Here is an 18,543-nt window from a genome sequence, read left to right as displayed (position 1 = left end):
AGGGAGGTCAGACACACCTTGTTATATCCCCTCCCTTTCAGAGTTTAGGCATAACTGACCCGCATGAAGATTAAAATGCAGATTGTAAGACTGACCAAACAGTGTCTTAAGGTAATAAAATACCAAATCCAGCCTGACGGGTATAGCATCACATGTTCTCTGAGGGCTGCCACCTATGAGACTTCATCTACTTAACAAAAACCTTGGCTTCCACAATCCCCTTATTTTAACTCGAGCATTCCTTTCTTCTGACTTCTTAGGTGTGGCATGATTATAGCTCACTTTAGCTTCAAACTCTTGGGTTCAAGCAATCCTCCCATCTCAGCCTCCTTAGTAGCTGAGACTACAGGTGTGCGCCAATACTCCTGGTTTATTTGGTTTTTAATTTTTTGTAGAGATGGAGTCTCACTATGTTGCCCAGGTTAGTCTTGAATTCCTGGTCTCAAATGATCCTCCTGTCTTGGCCTCCCAAAGTGCTGGGATTACAGGCATGAGTCAGAAAAATAATAAACCTCTTTAAATATTTCACAGAGTTTGGCTCTTTTGGTCAACAACTGGGTGGTAGCTGGCCAAGGTGAATCTGGGCTGGAGAATTTACAGATTTACAGGAGTCCTGTTCAATGCTGGATTCTCATCTTACAGCACAGATGCAGTGACTAGTTCCAGATTAATACCTGCAGCTAACTTGGAGGTATGGCTGCCCACTAGTGCTAGCTGTGCCCTTTTGCGGGGCGCCACCCAGCAGAAGCCCAGAGCTCCAGCTCAGTCTCCTCCTGCTTCCCTACCCTGTTGTGCCCTCTTTGAAGGGCCTCTCTGCCATGCTTCCTCCAAGCGTCAGCCTCTCTCAGCCTCTAAGTCTCACCTCCTCCCTGTATATTTCCTCACAGATTTCTATTTCATCTCTCTCTCCTCCAACTCCTGTGCGTGTTTTTCCCTTAGGTAAAATTTAAGCCTTTTTTAAAAAACAAGGACAGGGTCTTGCTATGTTGTCCAGGCTAGTCTCATTTAAGTCCTTGAAACTGCCTAAAATGCTTTGTGAAGTAAGATTCCATTTCAGCAAACAAAAGCAGGAAGTGTCTTCAGGACTGAGCTCGGCTCAGGTGTGCCTCTGCCATGTCTCACTTGAGCCTTCTTCTCAAGTCTGAGCCTGGAATAGAGGCATGTTCAAAGACTATTGAAATGGATGCAGTCATATCTCAAATAACAATCACCTAAGGAGTCGTAATCCCTTTTTAAAATGTGCCCAGAAAAATAAAAACCAGGTTGTAGTCCATATACACAATGGACTATTATTCAGCCATAGAAGAGAATGAGATCCTGTCATTTTCAGCACCATGGATGGAACTGGAGGTCATTATGTTAAGTGAAGTAAGTAAAGCAGAGACAGAAAAATATTGCATATTCTCATTTATATATGGGAGCTATAAAAAGAGGATCTCATGAAAAGAGAGAGTAGGTTGCCGGTTACCAGAGGTAAGGAAGGAGGGGAGAGAAGGTGGGGATGGAAATAAAAAAGAATGTATATGGCCAGGCACGGTGGCTTACGCCTGTAATCCCAGCAGTTTGGGAGGCTGAGGCGGGCAGATCACGAGGCCAGGAGTTTGAGACCAGCCTGGCCAACATGGTGAAACCCCATCTCTACTACAAATACAAAAATGAGCCGGGCATGGTGGCGGGTGCCTGTAATCCCAGCTACTCGGGAGGCTGAGGCAGGAGAATCACTTGAAGCCAGGAGATGGAGGTTGGAGTGAGCCAAAATGGCGCCACTACATTCCAGCCTGTACGGCAGTCACTCTGTCTCAAAAAAAAAAAAAAAAAAAAGAATGTATATGTATAATGTATTTATCATCAGTGAACTGAAAACAATGGTGAAGATGGTAAATTATATTTTTGACCTCAATTAAAAATATTAAAAAATAAATTAAAATAGATCTTTCCATGAAAAAGTAAAAAAAAAAAAAAAAAACAAATCCGGTGGAGATGATGATGCTGAAAAAACAGTGAATTATACAAAGCAGCAGTGTATCTACCCCTGCATCTAAATGGCATTTTCTGTGTCCCATGTTATTATTATACACTGTATATTATATATGGTATCTATTATACACTATACATTATTAATATATCCTATATAATTGTATATTATGTATAATATATACTATGCAGTATATAATGTAGGACATTATGGACATTATACCACATATTTATATTATACTATATATATTATACTATACATATAATACTATATATATAGTATAATGTCCATATATAATGTAATGTCCAAAATGTCCCACATTACTAAAAATGGGAACACTTCTGAGCTCCTGTTGCATGCCCAGCCTCCTTTTTCTCTTGTCGCTCAGGCTGGAGTGCAATGGTACGATCTTGGCTCACTACAACCCCTGCCTCCCAGGTTCAAGTGATTCTCCTGTCTCAGCCTCCTGAGTAGCTGGGATTACAGGCATGTGCCACTATGCGCAGCAAATTTTTGTATTTTTAGTAGAGACGGGGTTTTGCCATGTTGGCTAGGCTGGTCTCGAACTCCTGACCTCAGGTGATTTGCCCGCCTCAGCCTCCCAAAGTGCGGGGATTACAGGCATGAGCCGCCGTGCCTGGCTCCAACCTCGTTTTTCTAGCACACTTCCCTCCGCCTTCAGAGCTCTGTCCCTTTCACCTCTGTGTCTCCTAACTACTGAAGTCAATTGGTCGTATTTGCAGACTGATAGGTTATAATTAAATTAGAACTCATTCACACCAAAACCCTCCCTGGCATTAAACCAGCATTTTCTATGCAGTGATCATCATTCTATCCCTTTTCTCCATTCTTGTCATATTTTCAGCATCACCTGTCTCCAAACTCTTGTCAAATATTTGCAGCTGCTCACTAGAAGCAACCACCAGGGTATCACTCAGACACCTCTCCTCAGTGTGGCCAAACCTCTTTTCCCTCCAAGACAGCCTGCAGTCCCTCCTGAATTGTTTGTTGTTAATGCTGTCACATAAACTACAGTGTTGTCTCTCCTCTCCTCTCATGTCCTCTCTCCTCTCCTCTCCTGTCCTTTCCTTTTCTATCCTTTCCTTCTCTTTTCTTGTCTTTACTTTACTTTTACTTTTATTTTACTTTCATTTTTACTTTGACTTTACTTCTTTCTTAGGTTTTACCGTGTTGGCCAAGCTGGTCTCAAACTCCTGACCTCAAGTGATCCACCCCCCTCAGCCTCCCAAAATGCTGGGATTACAGGTGTCAGCCACTGTGCCCGGCCCTCCAGCGTTGTCTTTCAAATCATCCCTCTCCCAGACTCTGACATCTGAGCTCTCCCTGAGCACCATCCACTCTCTCTCTGAAAAGTCTCTCAAGCCCTTCTTTCCACAGTGTCCTCTGCCACCATGCTGGCTTAGCTCTGAGCTCATCATCTTCCCCTCAGACTCTGTGACAGCCTCTTATCTCTTGTCACTCCAGCAGTAGCCGCCCTGATGCCTGAGCTCTTGGTCTAAAAATCTCACCCTTAAAAACATATATTTTAAAACCACTGGGAGCTCCCTGTGGCCTACATGAAAGGGTCACACACTTTAAAAAGAAAAGTCCAGAGTATAAATATTTTAGTATTTGTGGGCCACACAGTTCCTATCACAATTATTCCATTCTGCCGGTGTAGCACAAAATCAGGAGATAATAGACAACCGGTGGAGACATATAGAAACAAATGAGCATGGTTGTGTTCCAATAAAACTTTATTTGTGAAAAAAGGTGGTGAGCTAGGCTTGGCTACAGGCCATCCTTTGCCAACCCCTGGCCTGCAGGGTGGAGCCCAGATGGCTCTGAAGGCCCGTTGCAATACTGCCTGTCTTAGTCTGTTTTGCATTGCTATAAAGGAATATCTGAAGCAAGATACTTTATATAGAAAAGAGGCTTATTTGGCTCATAGTTTTGCAGACTGTATAAGAAGCATGGCACCAGCAATTGCTTGACTGCTGGTGAGGACCTCTGTATGCTTCCACCCATGGAGAAAGGCAACGGGAGCCAGTGTGTACAAAGATCCCATAGGAAGAGAGGAAGCAAGAGAGAGAGAGGGAGGTGCCAGGTTCTTTCCTTTTAACCAACTCTTGCAGGAACTAATTGAGGACTCATGCAACCCCTCCCGCTCCTCCCAGAGAGAGTATTTATCTATTCATGAAGGATCTGCCCCCATGGCTCACAGGCCTCCCATTAGGCTCCACTTCCAACAGTGGAGATCAAATTTCAACATTGGAAACATCCAAAGTATAGTATCGCCCTAGTGCAATTCTCCACTCTGCTTTCTCAGTGTTTCTCGTTTCTCCACCCACCAGGCAGCCAGAATTGTAGACATGCTCGTGTCTTGCCACATTTTCCCACCCCTGCCTGTTTGCCCTTCTCTGGATAGACTTGAGATTTAAAAGATTCAAGCATAACCCCAACAACCCTTCCTCAGAGTTGTCCCTTCAACATATCGACGTCCGTGGGATTTTGTGTAGACTTGGATTATAGCACTTGTCATTCTTGCTTATGAACATCTGGTCACCTCTCTGTCTCTTCAACTGTAATACAGATTTCTTGCAGTCTGGAAAGTTTCTTTTGCTACTTATCTATCCTAGCACAGCAACTGACATATAACTAAATAGCAACTCTTTGCAGAATGAATGGCTTATTAATCATCTGTAATTATTCATTTTTTGCCTTTCTTTGAGAAGGTGAAAACCCTTCTAAATCTCTTTGTCATAGGCTCAGTCCCTGCCCAATATCTTTCTTTGCATAAAAAACTCTAGTTTTGTATCTTACATTTTCTGGTGCATTTCCATTGCTTTTAAATAATTGTCTTGCCTAGCCTTACTGAACCCCATCTTTCTCCAGTCTTGCAATGTCTCAATGCCATGTATCCTCACAAAGCATCTTCTTTGTTAGTAGAGCCATCACTTTATGCAATGAAGACCCACATTCTTCCTGAAGATATATTTCTGTGGAGAATAAGTAGATTTTGCATCGTGCACATACTGAGATAGGAAAAATTGTTGTCTTCATTACCAGTGTGAGGTGGCAAATTAGTACTGTAAGTTTCACCTGATTCTTCAAAGCCAAACATCAGCCAACTAATACTGATGCTGGCTGCTGTCTGGACTTTATCTGTTGCCTGAGAAATGAGTCTGCGCCCCGTGGTAGATGTGCTTTTGCCGTTGTTCCTGCCTGGAATGGGCTGTGTCATTAGGAAGCATCGTGGAGCTGAGGCCTGATTCTCAGAGGGCGCTAGGTCTCAATGCAGACTTTTTTTTTTTTTTTTTTTTTTTAAAGAAAAAAGAGAGCCTGGCACAGTGGCTCATGCCTGTTATCCAAGCACTTTGGGAGGCTGAGGCAGGTGGATCACCTGAGGTCAGGAGTTCGAGACCAGCCTGCCTGACATAGTGAAACCCCATCTCTACTAAAACTACAGAAATTAGCCATCATGGTGGTGAGTGTCTGTAATCCCAGCTACTCATGAGGCTGAGGCAGGAAAATCGCTTGAACCAGGGAGGCAGAGGTTGCAGTGAGCCGAGCTCATGCCACTGCACTCCAGCCTGTATGACACAGCGAGATCCCATCTCCAACAAAAAAAGAAAGAAAGAAAGAAAAAAGAGTTACCAGCTCATGCCTGTAATCCCAGCACTTTGAGAGGCTGAGGCAGAAGGATTGCTTGAGGCTGGGAGTTCAAGACCAGCCTGGGCAACACAGTGAGACCCTGACTCTACAAAAAAATTAAAAATAAAAAATTAGTCAAGCATAGTGGTGTGTACTCAAGAGGCCAAGGCAGGAGGATCCCTTGAGCCCAGGAGCTCAAGGCTGCAGTGAGCTATCATGGCACCCCTGCACTTCAGCCTGGGCAACAGAGCAAGACTGTCTCAGAAAAAAAAAAAAAGAAAAAGTTACTAGCATAATGAGAAGTAAATCTCTTGGGCTGAATAACAGGATTATTTCTTTCCAAGTCCTTGCTTGGCTCAAGATTCTCTGCTTTCCTTTAGGGAGGAGGGGCTCAGATCCCCGTGGGAACGCCGACTTTGATTCTGGGCGACTCCATATGCGTGTGGAGACTGGAGTCCTTCTTTCAGATGATGCGTCTTGCCACGTGTCCTTTCATACAGCACACAATGACAGTTGGACGGGTTCCTGTCACCAGTGCAGACAGCACTTCTGTGGCCCACAAAGACGTCTTGGAGGTGGTTAAAATTGGCATACTACTGTCTAACGTGCACATGTTGCATGAGATGGAGGAGTAAAATTTAATTAAAGACCAAAGATACAGCATGCTCACGTAGCCCTGAGGCACCAGAGACTTTGGCCCAAAGAAAAGGAGTACGTTTCAGTGAAAAGCACACAACATTACTGGCTGTTCTTGAAAACTTGATCTGTGGTCCCCAGTTCCCAAGGATGGGAAAGTGGCCAAAGCCCACTCAACGCTGGGAGCCGTCCTCCTAGAGCCAGAGGGATCCTGCCTGTTCCAATGTGTCCGCGGGTTTTATGGGCATATTTTTCACACCCTGTTCTGCTATTAAAAATAAAATGAGGCACACATCACATGTCTCTCCCAGACTGCAAGACCCATTTCCTTCTAATAAGCCTCTGGTTCGCCTGGGCTTTCCTTACCCTAGAAACATTAAATCTCCAGAGGTGCCTATTATGGATTTCTAGTTTTGTATTTTTTTTTCCTCTTTCTGCTATTTTGAAAAAAAAAAAAAAGTTAATGAGGTTTGTCTGCTTCTGCAGACAGACAAACAGACACACACATGCACACAGACACACACACGAATTCTCTACCTGGGAGCCAGGAGCTCCCTATGCAAAGAGAGAATAAAGAAGGACAGATTTGTTTTACTTACCTGCATGCCACAGAAAATAGAAGCCTGAGCTGATATGTGGCCTGCCCTGTCCTGGGCTTGGTTGGAAGAGGCCAGCCTTGCTCCAGACTACAGAGTAAGCCATAGGCATTCAAGGCTTCAAAGGAGCAGGTCCCTTTAACGGAGGGAAGTTCTGGAGTGACCTCCATCTATAGTGTGACTTGCTAAATCCAGTAGCCCCAAAGGTGGGGCAACCCAGAGGTCCAAAGGCTCAGCTGTCCAGGTCCTCATTTCCAGGCCATGCTCTCAAACACCACCAGCTAGGGCCTGGTGGGGTGTTGTCCAGTGTAAGGATGTAGGTTGATGTTCACCCGTAAAGTCTAGGGCATACAGGGAGACTGCAGGAGCAAGGCCTGCCAATGAAAGGAACCCACCTTGTCCAGCCATATCAGCAGCCCAGAGAGTTCAGGATTGAGTCAGAAGGAAAGGGAAGGGGAGATGCCTTGGGAAGGAGCAGTCCAGGAAACTAAGAGCAAGGCTTAGCTTACAACTGGCTATCTAGTGACTGTAGCCGCAGACCTTGTCATCCTCTGACATTTCCTACTGTTGTCTCATATGTCCTGGCTCCCATGTAAAACCCTGCTGTAGAGGCTGGAAGGAGATTGGACCTAGCCTAATTTTTCTGATGGGGAAATTGAGGCTGAGGGGGAAGCCTGCACCAGCTTGAAGGGCAGAGCTGGTGCTGGCTGCCTCATGGGCTGACTCTCACTTTGGGAGGCCTGGTCTCTGCATCCTCCCATCCTTGGCAATTGAGGATCCGAGCTCAGGCCACATGAGGCTGTGTCCTCCACCCCAGTGTCCTTGAGCACAGTGCTCCGTGACCTCAAACTGAGCAGTGGCTTCAAGCTCCTTCCAGACCTGTCGGGACTTGGTAGGAAAACATATGGCTGTTCTAGGTCACCTTGAGCATATTTCATTGATGAGAAAAGCTCAAAATGCAGACAAATGCCTTGATTCAGAATTTGGGTTGGACTAAAATTTGTTTCTATACCATTGATGGAAAGAAAGGGGAGGAGGTGTTGAATAGCAGATTAATAGGGTATGTAAGAGAACACAGGCTTCCTATTCTTCACTTAAACACTTTAACGATGTCCACAGATTCATAGAAAGAAGGGCTGGAGGACCAGGGGGATCCTTGCAGCCAGCACAGCTCATTTTACGCATGAACAAACTGAGGCCTCCAGGGTTTGGCCGCAGACCTAATTAGCTAATACGCCTGGCTGGGAGCCTAGGGTCCTGGTGCACAGGCTGGTCTCCTCTCTGCTGGAGCCCACAGTTCATCACAGAAAGAATTCAGCATGCTGCATTAGTATTGATAATGAATTTACTACTAATATATGATTCTTATCCATTCAGACTCATCATCCTTTGAACAGCTATCTGTCTAGCGCCTCCTACAGTGTGGGCAGGGAATGCATTAAGATGAAAGAAGGGTAGGAGGTGCTTACCGCTCAGAAAAGAAGCCAATCATAGTATTTCTAGATGGAGTATGCTGGATGTCACAAGAAAGGAATGAATGACCTGCTGTGAACAGTCAGCAGAAAGGGAGATAACTTGGCTGTGGTGAGCAAAGACAGTTTTGTGGAATCCATGACCCCTGCTTTGGTGTTTTGCAGTGAGCAAGTCCATGAAAACTTACTCCCAAAGTCCGAGGAAGCTGAGAGGCTGAAGAAAGAGGCTGGCATGTCTAGCTTTTCAGACATAAACATTTAATAGGGACTTATGCTATGCCTGTGTCTTGCGGGTTGGTGAGACAAGATGGTAGATCCCCCTGGTCTATCACCTACCAGACCCAGGACTTACATACCATAGGGAAGGAATGTGTAGGACAATTGTAGGGAGAGGCAGGAGTCTGCCTAAGGGCAGGATGTGTAGTAAGTACACGGTCTTACACAAGGAACAGTAGATAAGATAGAAAAGGCATTCCCAGAATTAGAGTTTATCAGAAGTCAACAGGGCAGATTAGCATCCAAGATGGAGTCACTTTAGCATCCACACTTGACCTTGAAGGATGGATATAATTTTGGGCAAGGAAAGAAAAAGGGAAGATGTTTCAGGCAAAACACTGGAAGTCATAGTGTAGCAATCTGAAAAGCAGCCTCCAAAGGTATCAAATCCTAATCGCTGAGATTTATAAATGTTACCTTACAGAAAAGTCTTTGAAGATGTGATGAAGTTAAGAATCTTGAGATGGGGAGATTATCTTGGATTATCTGAGTGGTGCCTAAAAGCAAGCACAAGTGTCCTTATAAGACCAGGGCAGAGGGAGATTTACAGACAGAAGAGGAGAAGGTGGAGGTTGGAGTGATGGGGCTGCAAGCCAAGGAATGCTGGAGCCTCTGGCAGCTGGAAGAGACAAATAGATTTTCCCTTAGAGCCTTCATGGGGAGCACAGCTCTGCTAACATCAGGATTGTGATCCAATGATGCTGATTTTGGAATTCTGCCCTCCAGACTGTGAAAGAATAGATTTCTGTTGTCTTAAGTCACCAAGTTTGTGGTAATGACCATGCCAGGGCATGGCGAGATATTCAGTGAGGCAATAAGTAAATGAGTCAGAGTCAAGGGGCTTGTATGCATTTGAAGAGCGATAAAAAGTTTTTGCATGCATCTTACCATCCTGAGTGGAGTCGGGCTGAGTGGGAGAACCCCAATGCCTGGTGGATCATTTTTATTTCTCCGTATTTATTAATACTGTGCTTCTCACATGATAGAAAGTCAATACTAGTTGCGTGGCATGGTGAATAATGACAGCTGACATATCTGGGCTTGCACTTCGTTTATTGATGAAAAGTCAAAGCTGCTCTAGGTCTGGTGTGCTCAGAAACAATTAATAAACCTTTCATCTTCATATTGTGACCTCCAATTCCTTGTGTTATACATCCAATCCAGGACTGACAGCTGCAGTGGCTCTGGAGAAGGGGACTTTGGGTGGAATTTAGAGCAACTCTGGTTTAGGGGAAGAGGAGGGGAGATTGTCTGCCAGGTGAAACAGCCCTTACTGACAGCAGAGTCGAGTTCTCTGCTAGCCCAGGGACAAAGTGATTAAAGGCGTCTTTTGAGTTTTCATGATGCTCTTATTGATCTGAGGTTGTTTATAGCTACAAAACACCTGTAAATTAGGAGAATGAGATACAAACAGCAGGGTACTTAACCCTTCTCCTTCTATGAGGCTGAAATAGCTTTCTGCACAGCTCCTACAGCTGCAGGGATCTGAAATATGCCTGCAGAGGGGAACTGCATTCTCCTTTCCTCCTGAGGACTGCAGTTAAGAGGCAGCTTTCTCCTCACAGCTGAAACCAAATCCTCATCTTTGCTCAGAAAGTGTCCTTGGTTAACATGATTCTCTGCTGGGACCACCATCTAATTGTGTGCCTCCTACAGAGTTGGAGGATGCTCAGGTCCAGCTGTCTCCTTTCTTCCTTCCTCCTCTCCTCCCCCCTCTCCCCTCCCCTCCCCTCCCCTCCCCTCCCCTCCCCCTCCCCTCCCCTCCCCTCCCCCTCCCCTCCCCTCCCCTCCCCCTCCCCTCCCCCTCCCCTCCCCTCCCCCTCCCCTCCCCCTTTCCCCCTCCCCTCCCCTCCCCCCCCCTCCCCTCCCCTTCTCTCCCCTCCCCCTCCTCCCCCCTCCCCTCCCCCTCCTCCGCTCCCCCTTTCCCCCTCCCCTCCCTCCTTCTCTCCCTTCCCTACTTCCTTCCTTCCTTTTCATTTTCTTTCTTTCCTTCTTTCTTTCTTTCTTTCTTCTTTCTTTTCTTTTTCTTTCTTTTCTTCCTTTCCTCCTTTCTTCTTCTTTTTTCCTTCTTTTGTCTTTCTGCCTTCCTTCCTTCCTTCCGTCCTTCCTCCCTCCCTTTCTTTTTCTTTCTTCTTTCCTTTTTCCTTCCTTCCTTCCTCCTTACTTCCCTCCTTCCTCCTTCCCTTGCTTTCTTCCTTCCTTTCTCCCTCCCTCCTTCCCTTTTTCCCCCTCCCTCCCTTCCTTTCTTCTTCCTTTCTCTTTTTTCCTCCCTCCATTCCTCTCTTTCACTCTCTTCCACCTTCCTCTTTTTCTCTCTCCCTTTCTCCCTTTCCTTTTCTTTCTCTTCTCATTTTCTCTTCTCCTCTCCTCCCTTCCGTTTCCTGTCTCTTTCCTTTTTCTTTTGTTTCTTTTCTTATGTTCTTCTTCTGTCTTCCGTTTTATCTGATTAAAGAGTTTTAACAAATCACTCTTTGTAAAAATCAGTTAGGAGTTCTTGGTAGACAATCACCAATGACTGCAGTGCAATAAAGCCAACCATGTGACCACTGGACTTTCTTTGCTTTTCCATTGTAGAAATCCGAGAGGCCTTTCGGGTTCTGGACCGGGATGGGAATGGCTTCATCTCCAAGCAGGAGCTGGGCATGGCCATGCGCTCTTTGGGGTACATGCCAAGCGAGGTGGAGCTGGCCATCATCATGCAGCGCTTGGACATGGACGGTAAGACCCGTACAAGCAGCTTCTCCCCTGAGACGTGCCCTGGTCTCATCAGTGAGACGTCGGATTTATGCAGGGCCTTGCACTTTTAAGTCCAAAGACTTGGTTTACATTTGAGAAACAGAAACTTGGACTAGAACAGGCTTTTTCAGTAACTTTCCATAGAGTTCCAGGGCCCTGTAGAGATGGTTTCACGGCCACTATAGGATGGGGCGAGGAAAGAAGCCTGGCTGGTGGAGCAGTTATGGCACCTTTTTATTTCCCTTCTCCTCCTTCTCCTCCCCTCCCTCCTCCCCATCCTTCTCCCCCTCCCCATTCCTCCTCCCTCCTCCCCTTCCTCCTCCTCCTTCTTCCTCTTCCTCTTCTTCTTCTTCTCCCTCCCCCCTTCCTCCTCCTCCTCTTCTAAATAACAGCTTTATTGAGATAGAATTCACACACTCTAATATTCACACATTTAAAGTGCACAATTCAGGGATGCTTAGTGGATGCACAGGGTTTTTTTTGTTTGTGTCCTCTTTCTTTATCGGATGCTTTGTAGATGTCACACAGATCTAAAAGTTACATTGTTGAGTAATTATTTACAAACTGGTCTTGGTCCAGAGCTCTGAGCTAGAAGCAAAAAGGAATGGGGATGGCGGGATCTTCCTCCAACATCACCAAAACCCCTCAAACAAGAATCCTAAGCTCCTGCGTGGGCTAGAGCCTGGGCTTCGGCTCTTGGGCTAATCCTCAGTGTCTCTGGCTGCATCACAGGCAGGAAAAGTTCACCAGCAAGGGGCTGCAGGGAACAGCCAGTTAAGTCCAGATATGGACAAATGTAACTGGAAGGAGGACATGAAACAGACAGGTAACTGTACCGCTGTAGTTAGGAGTGCAGCTAAGGCAGGTGGAGGGGCAGGGGAGGGGCCGCGGGAGCAGTGCTGCCACACTGCGGGAGTGTAGCCCCCGTGTAGCCAGAGGAGAGTCACAGATTCGTAAAACCAATGCCACAACGGATTTTAGTTGGAAGCCATTATCCTCCGCAAACTAACAGGTACAGAAAGCCAAGCACCACATGTTCTCACCTTTTTTCTTTTTTCATGACAAGTCTATTTTAACATTTTTATCTTATTTTAATTTAATTTTTATTTTTAATTGTATTTTATTTATTTATTTGTTTTTGAGATGGAGTCTCGCTCTGTCGCCCAGGCTGGAGTGCAGTGACACAATCTCGACTCACTGCAACCTCCACCTCCCCGGTTCAAGCAATTCTCCTGCCTCAGCCTCCAGAGTAGCTGGGACTACAGGCGGCCGCCACCACAACTGACTAATTTTTGTGTGTTTAGTAGAGATGGAGTTTCACCATGTTGGCCAGGATGGTCTTGGTCTCCTGATCTCACCTTGGCCTCCCAAAGTGCTGGGATTACAGGTGTGAGCCAGCGCACCTGGCCTAAATTGTATATTATTTTAGGTTCCAAGATACCTGTGCTTTTTCTCACTTATAAGTGGGAGTTGAATGATGAGAACATAGTGGGGAACAACACACACTGGGGCCTGCTGGGGGTGGGAAGGGAGAGCATCAGGAAGAATAGCTAATGGGTGCTGGGCTTAATACCAAGGTGATGGGTTGATCTGTGCAGCAAACCACCACGGCACACGTTTACCTAGGTAACAAACCTGCACATCCTGCACACAGACCCCGGAACTTAAAATAAAAGTTGAAGGAAAATAAAATAACACCTTCATCACTCCAAAAAGGATTCTCACATCTCTTAGCCATCACCTCCCAATCCCCCTGTCCCCGCAAGCCCTAGGCAACCACTTCTCTATGTTGTCTGAGAGACTGATCAATAGGAAGCAGCTGTTGGTCTCCAGACGGAGGTCCTAACCCGAGACCAGAGGGCTCACGTGTTGTGCGTCCTTCTGGTGAGCTGGGGATTCTCATGTACCAGCTTCGACTTGAGGTGTTCCCTGTTGGCCAGGGTGTCTCCAGGCCAGTCAGTGTCTCTGCTTCCCACAGACCCGCATTTCCTGTGCAACCTGGAAAACAAATCCTAGACTTAATCCTGGGCCAGTCACTGTCCCCATTCCTGCCTAGCAGACTGATGGAAGGGGCTTCTGGGAAGAAAACTGCATTATCTTCCTTCCCTACCCCACACACCCATGTCTGCAGACTGCCTCCTTGCCTCTAAGTTCTTTGGGATGGTCTATCCCAAGGACACCATAACCCGCAGGCTTTGGAGCCTTCTGAGCTGGAGCTACTGTATCATTCCCATTGTCACTTCCTTCTGTCGGGACGTTCCCATTGTCCAGATCTGTTCAGAGCCTTCGCTCTTAGCCTCCTTTTTTTTTTTTTTTTTTCTTTTTTACCCAACTTCCATCTTCTCCAAAGCTTCAGAGAAATGACCTGCAGCTTATTCTCTGATGACTGTGGCAGTCCCCTATCTAGTCCACACCCTGCTTAGCAGAATCCTGTTTTTGGATTGAAGAATCTTGGGACCAGTAGCAAAAGCACCCTGTTTTCTACCCAACTCTCTGCCCCATTTGGCTCAATAATCCCAAGTTGGTTAACATCTCCAAGTAGCTACTGAAGACATGAAGTGTTTCAGTTAAGGCTTTCAAAGTAGCCCCATAAGTAGAGCCGTAAGATCTGGTCCTCGCCACCTGTGTCTACACCCTGAGCCCCTTGTCTTAATTCAGTAAGCAAGTACTACACCCCTTCATACACCATGACTGCTCCACCCAACCACCTAGACACTCTCTGCTGTGCCTCACACCCGGCCAGGACCTCACTTGCTGAATGAGTCCAAAGTCAGAACCGACTGGCTTCATACCACCCTCAAACTCATTGATGGCATCTGCCAGGGCATCCATGGTCTCAATATCCAGGTGATTGGCAGGCTCATCCAGGAGGAGCATGTAGGGGTTCTGCCAGGTCAGCCAGGCCAGGCTAGATGCACAGATTTGTGCAACACATGCCACAGTCGATTTTAGAACATTTTCATTGCTCCCAAAAGAAACCTTGCATCTCACTTTTTTTTTTTTTTTTTTTTTGACGGAGTCTCGCTCTGTCACCAGGCTGGAGTGCAGTGGCGCCATCTCTGCTCACTGCAAGCTGCGCCTCCCGGGTTTAAGCGGTTCTCCTGCCTCAGCCTCCCGGGTAGCTGGGACTACAGGCGCCCGCCACCACACCCAGCTAATTTTTGAATTTTTAGTAGAGACGGGGTTTCACCGTGGTGGCCAGGATGGTCTCGATCTCTTGACCTTGTGATCCGCCTGCCTTGGCCTCCCAAAGTGCTGGAATTACAGGTGTGAGCCACTGCATCCAGACAAAACCTTGCGCCTCTTAGCCGTCACCTCTCAATCCCTGTATTTCCCCAAGCCCTACACGAGCACTTCTTTACTTTCTGTCTCTGTGGTTGCTTCTGCTGGACATTTTCTATAAATGGAATCATATAATTTGCCTTCCTTTGTGAGTAGCTTCTCGCACTTACTATAGTGTTTCCAAGGTTTACCTGTGTGGTAGCATTTATCATGACTTCATTTCTTTTGATGGCCATATTCCTATTCCACTGTATGCACATAACAGCTTGTTTTATGTCTGTTTTCTATTTACTGAGTTTCCGCATACAACCTCGCTGGAAAAAATACAACCTTGTAGTGTTTCTTTAATTTGTGACAGAGTCTCACTCTGTCTTACGCCCAGGCTGGAATTCAGTGGCATGATCTTGGCTCACTGCAACCTCCATCTCCCAGATTGAAGCGATTCTCCTGCCTCAGCCTCCTGAGTAGCTGGGGTTGTAGATGTGCGCCGCCACGCCTGGCTAATTTTTGTATTTTATTAGAGATGGGGTTTCACCATGTTGGCCAGGCTGGTCTCGAATTCCTGAGCTCAAGTGATCCACCCGCCTCAGCCTCCCAAAGTGCTGGGATTACAGGTGTGAGCCATCGCGCCCAGCCCTCATAATGTTTAAAAAGCTTTGAAAAATGGGCTGGGCACAGTGGCTCACACCTGTATCCTAGCACTTTGGGAGGCCGAAGCAGGCAGATCACCTGAGGTCGGGAGTTCAAGACCAGCATGATCAACATAGAGAAACCTTGTCTCTAACAAAAATACAAAATTAGCTGGGCATGGTGGCACATGTCTGTAATCCCAGCTACTCAGGAGGCTGAGGCAGGAGAATCCCTTGAACCCAGGAGGCGGAGGTTGTGGTGAGCCGAGATTGTGCCATTGTACTCCAGCCTGGGTGACAGAGCAAAACTCCATCTCAAAAATAAAGTAAAATAAAATAAAATAAGCTTTGAAAAATGACTGGATTTGATCATCTTTAAGGTTCTTCCCTACTCTAGAACCCTAAGTTTTATCCCAAACCAGCTAGATCTTGCCTTAGATAAAGGTCCAGGAAGGAGGTCTCTTTGTTTTGTTTTGTTAACACACACCGTTCCCCTCTGAGAAGCAGCGTATTCTAGGCACCGGGCACCGGAGGATTGGGCTTTTGGCATCCCTAGGTTGAGCATGAGATATACACCAAGAAGCAAGGACAGAGGAGATGGGCAGGAAGTCTCTTTGGAAGAACAGACCAAGGTTATGATAAGGAGATGTTTGCTCGGCCTTCAGGCTAGTTGCAAGAGCATGGTTCTCGCCTGTTATCTTGCTGGACTTGTTGGGAGGATGATAATAAGGGTGACCATATGGTGAATGGACCCTAGGGCCAACCGCCAAGTGCAGCTGTAGACATTTATTTTCTGGTTCAGGATAGAGATGTTTTATCCAGGGTATTCAGTTGTATGAGTGGTTCCCAGCTTGTTCTCCCAATTCTGATTGCTGGTGACTCACCATGTCTTTGTAGGCCTGATTCGACCTTGCTTTATATTTTAGGGATATTTCTGAAAAGCTGGAGCAAAGCACACCTTTTCCAGCAAGATCTTACTTCCAGTGACTTCCATCATTATCTCAGAGATACATTTAGAGGAAAAAAAGTTTCCTCCTTAAAATGAGAAAAGTCTTAACCTGTACCTCTGTTTCTGGAAGTAGGAAGGCTTTGGGTCCTTGATTCTGCTCACACAACTCTTGTAATAAAACCTAGTCAATCGCACCTGTAATCGGAGGCTGAGGCGGGCAGATCATCTGAGGTCAGGAGTTCGAGACCAGCCTCACCAACATGAAATTCCGTCTCTACTAAAAATACAAAACAATTAGCCAGGTATGGTTGCACATGCCTGTAATCTCAGCTACTCAGGAGGCTAAGGCACAAGAATCACTTGAACCCAGGAGGCAGAGATTGCAGTGAGCTGAGGTTGCGCCACTGCACTCCAGCCTGGGCGACAAGGCAAGACCCTGTCTAAAGAAACAAACAAACAAAAATCCTAGTCAAATGGACTAAATGTGAATGGAATTAGCAATTAGCAACTTCTTTACACACAGGAAGGGCTCATTTTTCTTGTAGAGTGTTATTTCTAGTTATGTCTGGAAGTTATTCCTATAATTGTGGGAGAGTTATTCCTATAAGATTTAAGGATCTTGCTGGGTACCGTGGCCCACATTTTGTAGTCCCAGCACTTTGGGAGGCCAAGGTAGGATGACTGCTTAAGGCCAGGAATTTGAGACCAGTCTGGGCAGCATAGTGAAAACCTGTCTCTGCAAAAATAGAAAAAATTAGCTGGGCATAGTGGTGCACATCTGTAATCCCAGCTAGTTGGGAGACTGAGGCAGGAGGATTGTTGAGGCTGATGCAGGAGGATTGCTGGAGCCTAGGAGTTCAAGACTGCGGTAAGCTATGATTACGCCACTGTACTCCCACCTGGGTAATGGAGCTAGCCCCTTGTCTCTAAAAAAAAACCCAAAAAACAAAAAAATTAAAAAAGATTTAAGCGTCTTCAGCCCCAAGTTCATGCTTGTTTGTATATTCTCTCTTTGGACCCCAGCTTGTGGGGAAATTTTGAGATTATTGCAAATTTTCCCTGATTTCATGAGAGCTTGGAGTCCCTTCGGGCTTTATGTGATGATATTGTTCAAAGAGCTCATCAGGGCTCAGGCATCTGGGATGCGGTTTAAGAGACTTCAGGTTTCCCCAATTTATTTGCAACTCATCATACTCAGCTACCAACGCGGAAAGCAGAACTTCTGAGCAAATCTCGCAGCGGATTTCTATTCATTCCTTTAACAACAACCCAAGTCATCGATTATTTCATGGTGACCCATCAGGTAAAAGCACATTTATTTATTTTTGAAGCTCAGCTTCCTTGAAGTTTTGTTTTGTTGCCTACAAAAGATTTAGTACAAAATCCATGAAAATACGCAGCAGTGTAGGCTACAGGCATTGCCGCCACAAAAATTTATCCAATCCCTAAGTGTGAGAAGAGCTAAATGAAAAATGCCCAGTCTGAGGTTGAAGTGCATATCTTGAAGGTATTTTGCCAATTTCACTTTGCCAATGAGTGAAACTTCTCAGGTACCAGGTTCTGGTTATGGATGGAATGACTGCATTTAATTGTCCTTCTCTTAGTGGGACCTTTTCAGCTGTTCTGTTAAGAAAAAAAAAAATTAGGTTCTAATTATATCCTTCCTTCCTCGCTTCTGTAACTGGGAATCCTCCGGAGATTCGAGCCTACCTAATTAAGTTTCTCTTTGGTGTGGAACACGTGGAATGGCAGAGATTTTTATTAGGTTGGTGCAAAAGTAATCTCACCAACCTAGTATGTGGATGACGCCAAAGGAAAAAAAAAAGAAAAAAGAAAAAGAAAAAGGAGTGTTTGGGGCAAAGCTTAGGATTCTTTGCTGTAGGATGATCATGCCTCCTGGTCTGTACACCCTGGTATTGGGCAGGCGGGATGGCAATGGTGCCTCTATCCATCCCAGCTGGCTGTGATTAGAAGCAGGTCTGGCCCACACACCAATCTTTCTTTCTCTGGGGTCCCTGCAGCTTTGCCCGACAGTGAGGTCATACCTTCGGCACGAGGCCCAGCTGGAATTAGCCTGGGTTTGTCTATGCAACCCAAGTTGACACATGAGGTTTTCATTAGGTGGCTCCTTGGGAGGGGGGTGCCTTGCCGGCTGCACATGGAGCAGTCATCTCCCTGGATTAGGGATCTCGCCTGGATTTCCTGGATACAGATCCAGCCAGACATTTCCTGGGGACAGAATGGAAGGCAGGCAGGAGGGTCTGGGATTGCTCACCTGGCCTGTAGCCAGTTTGCCCTCAGTAGTGGGACTGGCTGTGTGTGTATGTGTGTGTGTCTG

The 18,543-nt window shown here is 46.1% G+C and overlaps 1 protein-coding gene across 4 annotated transcripts in view; it reads left to right on the top strand.

Moving 5' to 3' along the window:
* CALN1 (calneuron 1) overlaps nt 1–18,543 on the top strand; it is a 674,755-nt gene that overhangs the window by 336,988 nt on the left and 319,224 nt on the right. For all 4 annotated transcript variants that reach the window (XM_033193351.1, XM_033193349.1, XM_033193350.1 and 1 more), the window contains one exon: nt 11,184–11,327. In XM_033193351.1, coding sequence (XP_033049242.1) covers nt 11,184–11,327 — 144 coding nt within the window. The remainder of the gene's footprint in view (nt 1–11,183; nt 11,328–18,543) is intronic.

The sequence above is a fragment of the Trachypithecus francoisi genome, unplaced genomic scaffold (assembly GCF_009764315.1).
Source record: "Trachypithecus francoisi isolate TF-2019V2 unplaced genomic scaffold, Tfra_2.0 Lachesis_group4, whole genome shotgun sequence".
In the NCBI taxonomy this organism is placed as follows: domain Eukaryota; kingdom Metazoa; phylum Chordata; class Mammalia; order Primates; family Cercopithecidae; genus Trachypithecus; species Trachypithecus francoisi.
Note: the sequence above shows the minus strand (reverse complement) of the source record. Positions and strands in the feature narration are given on the sequence as shown.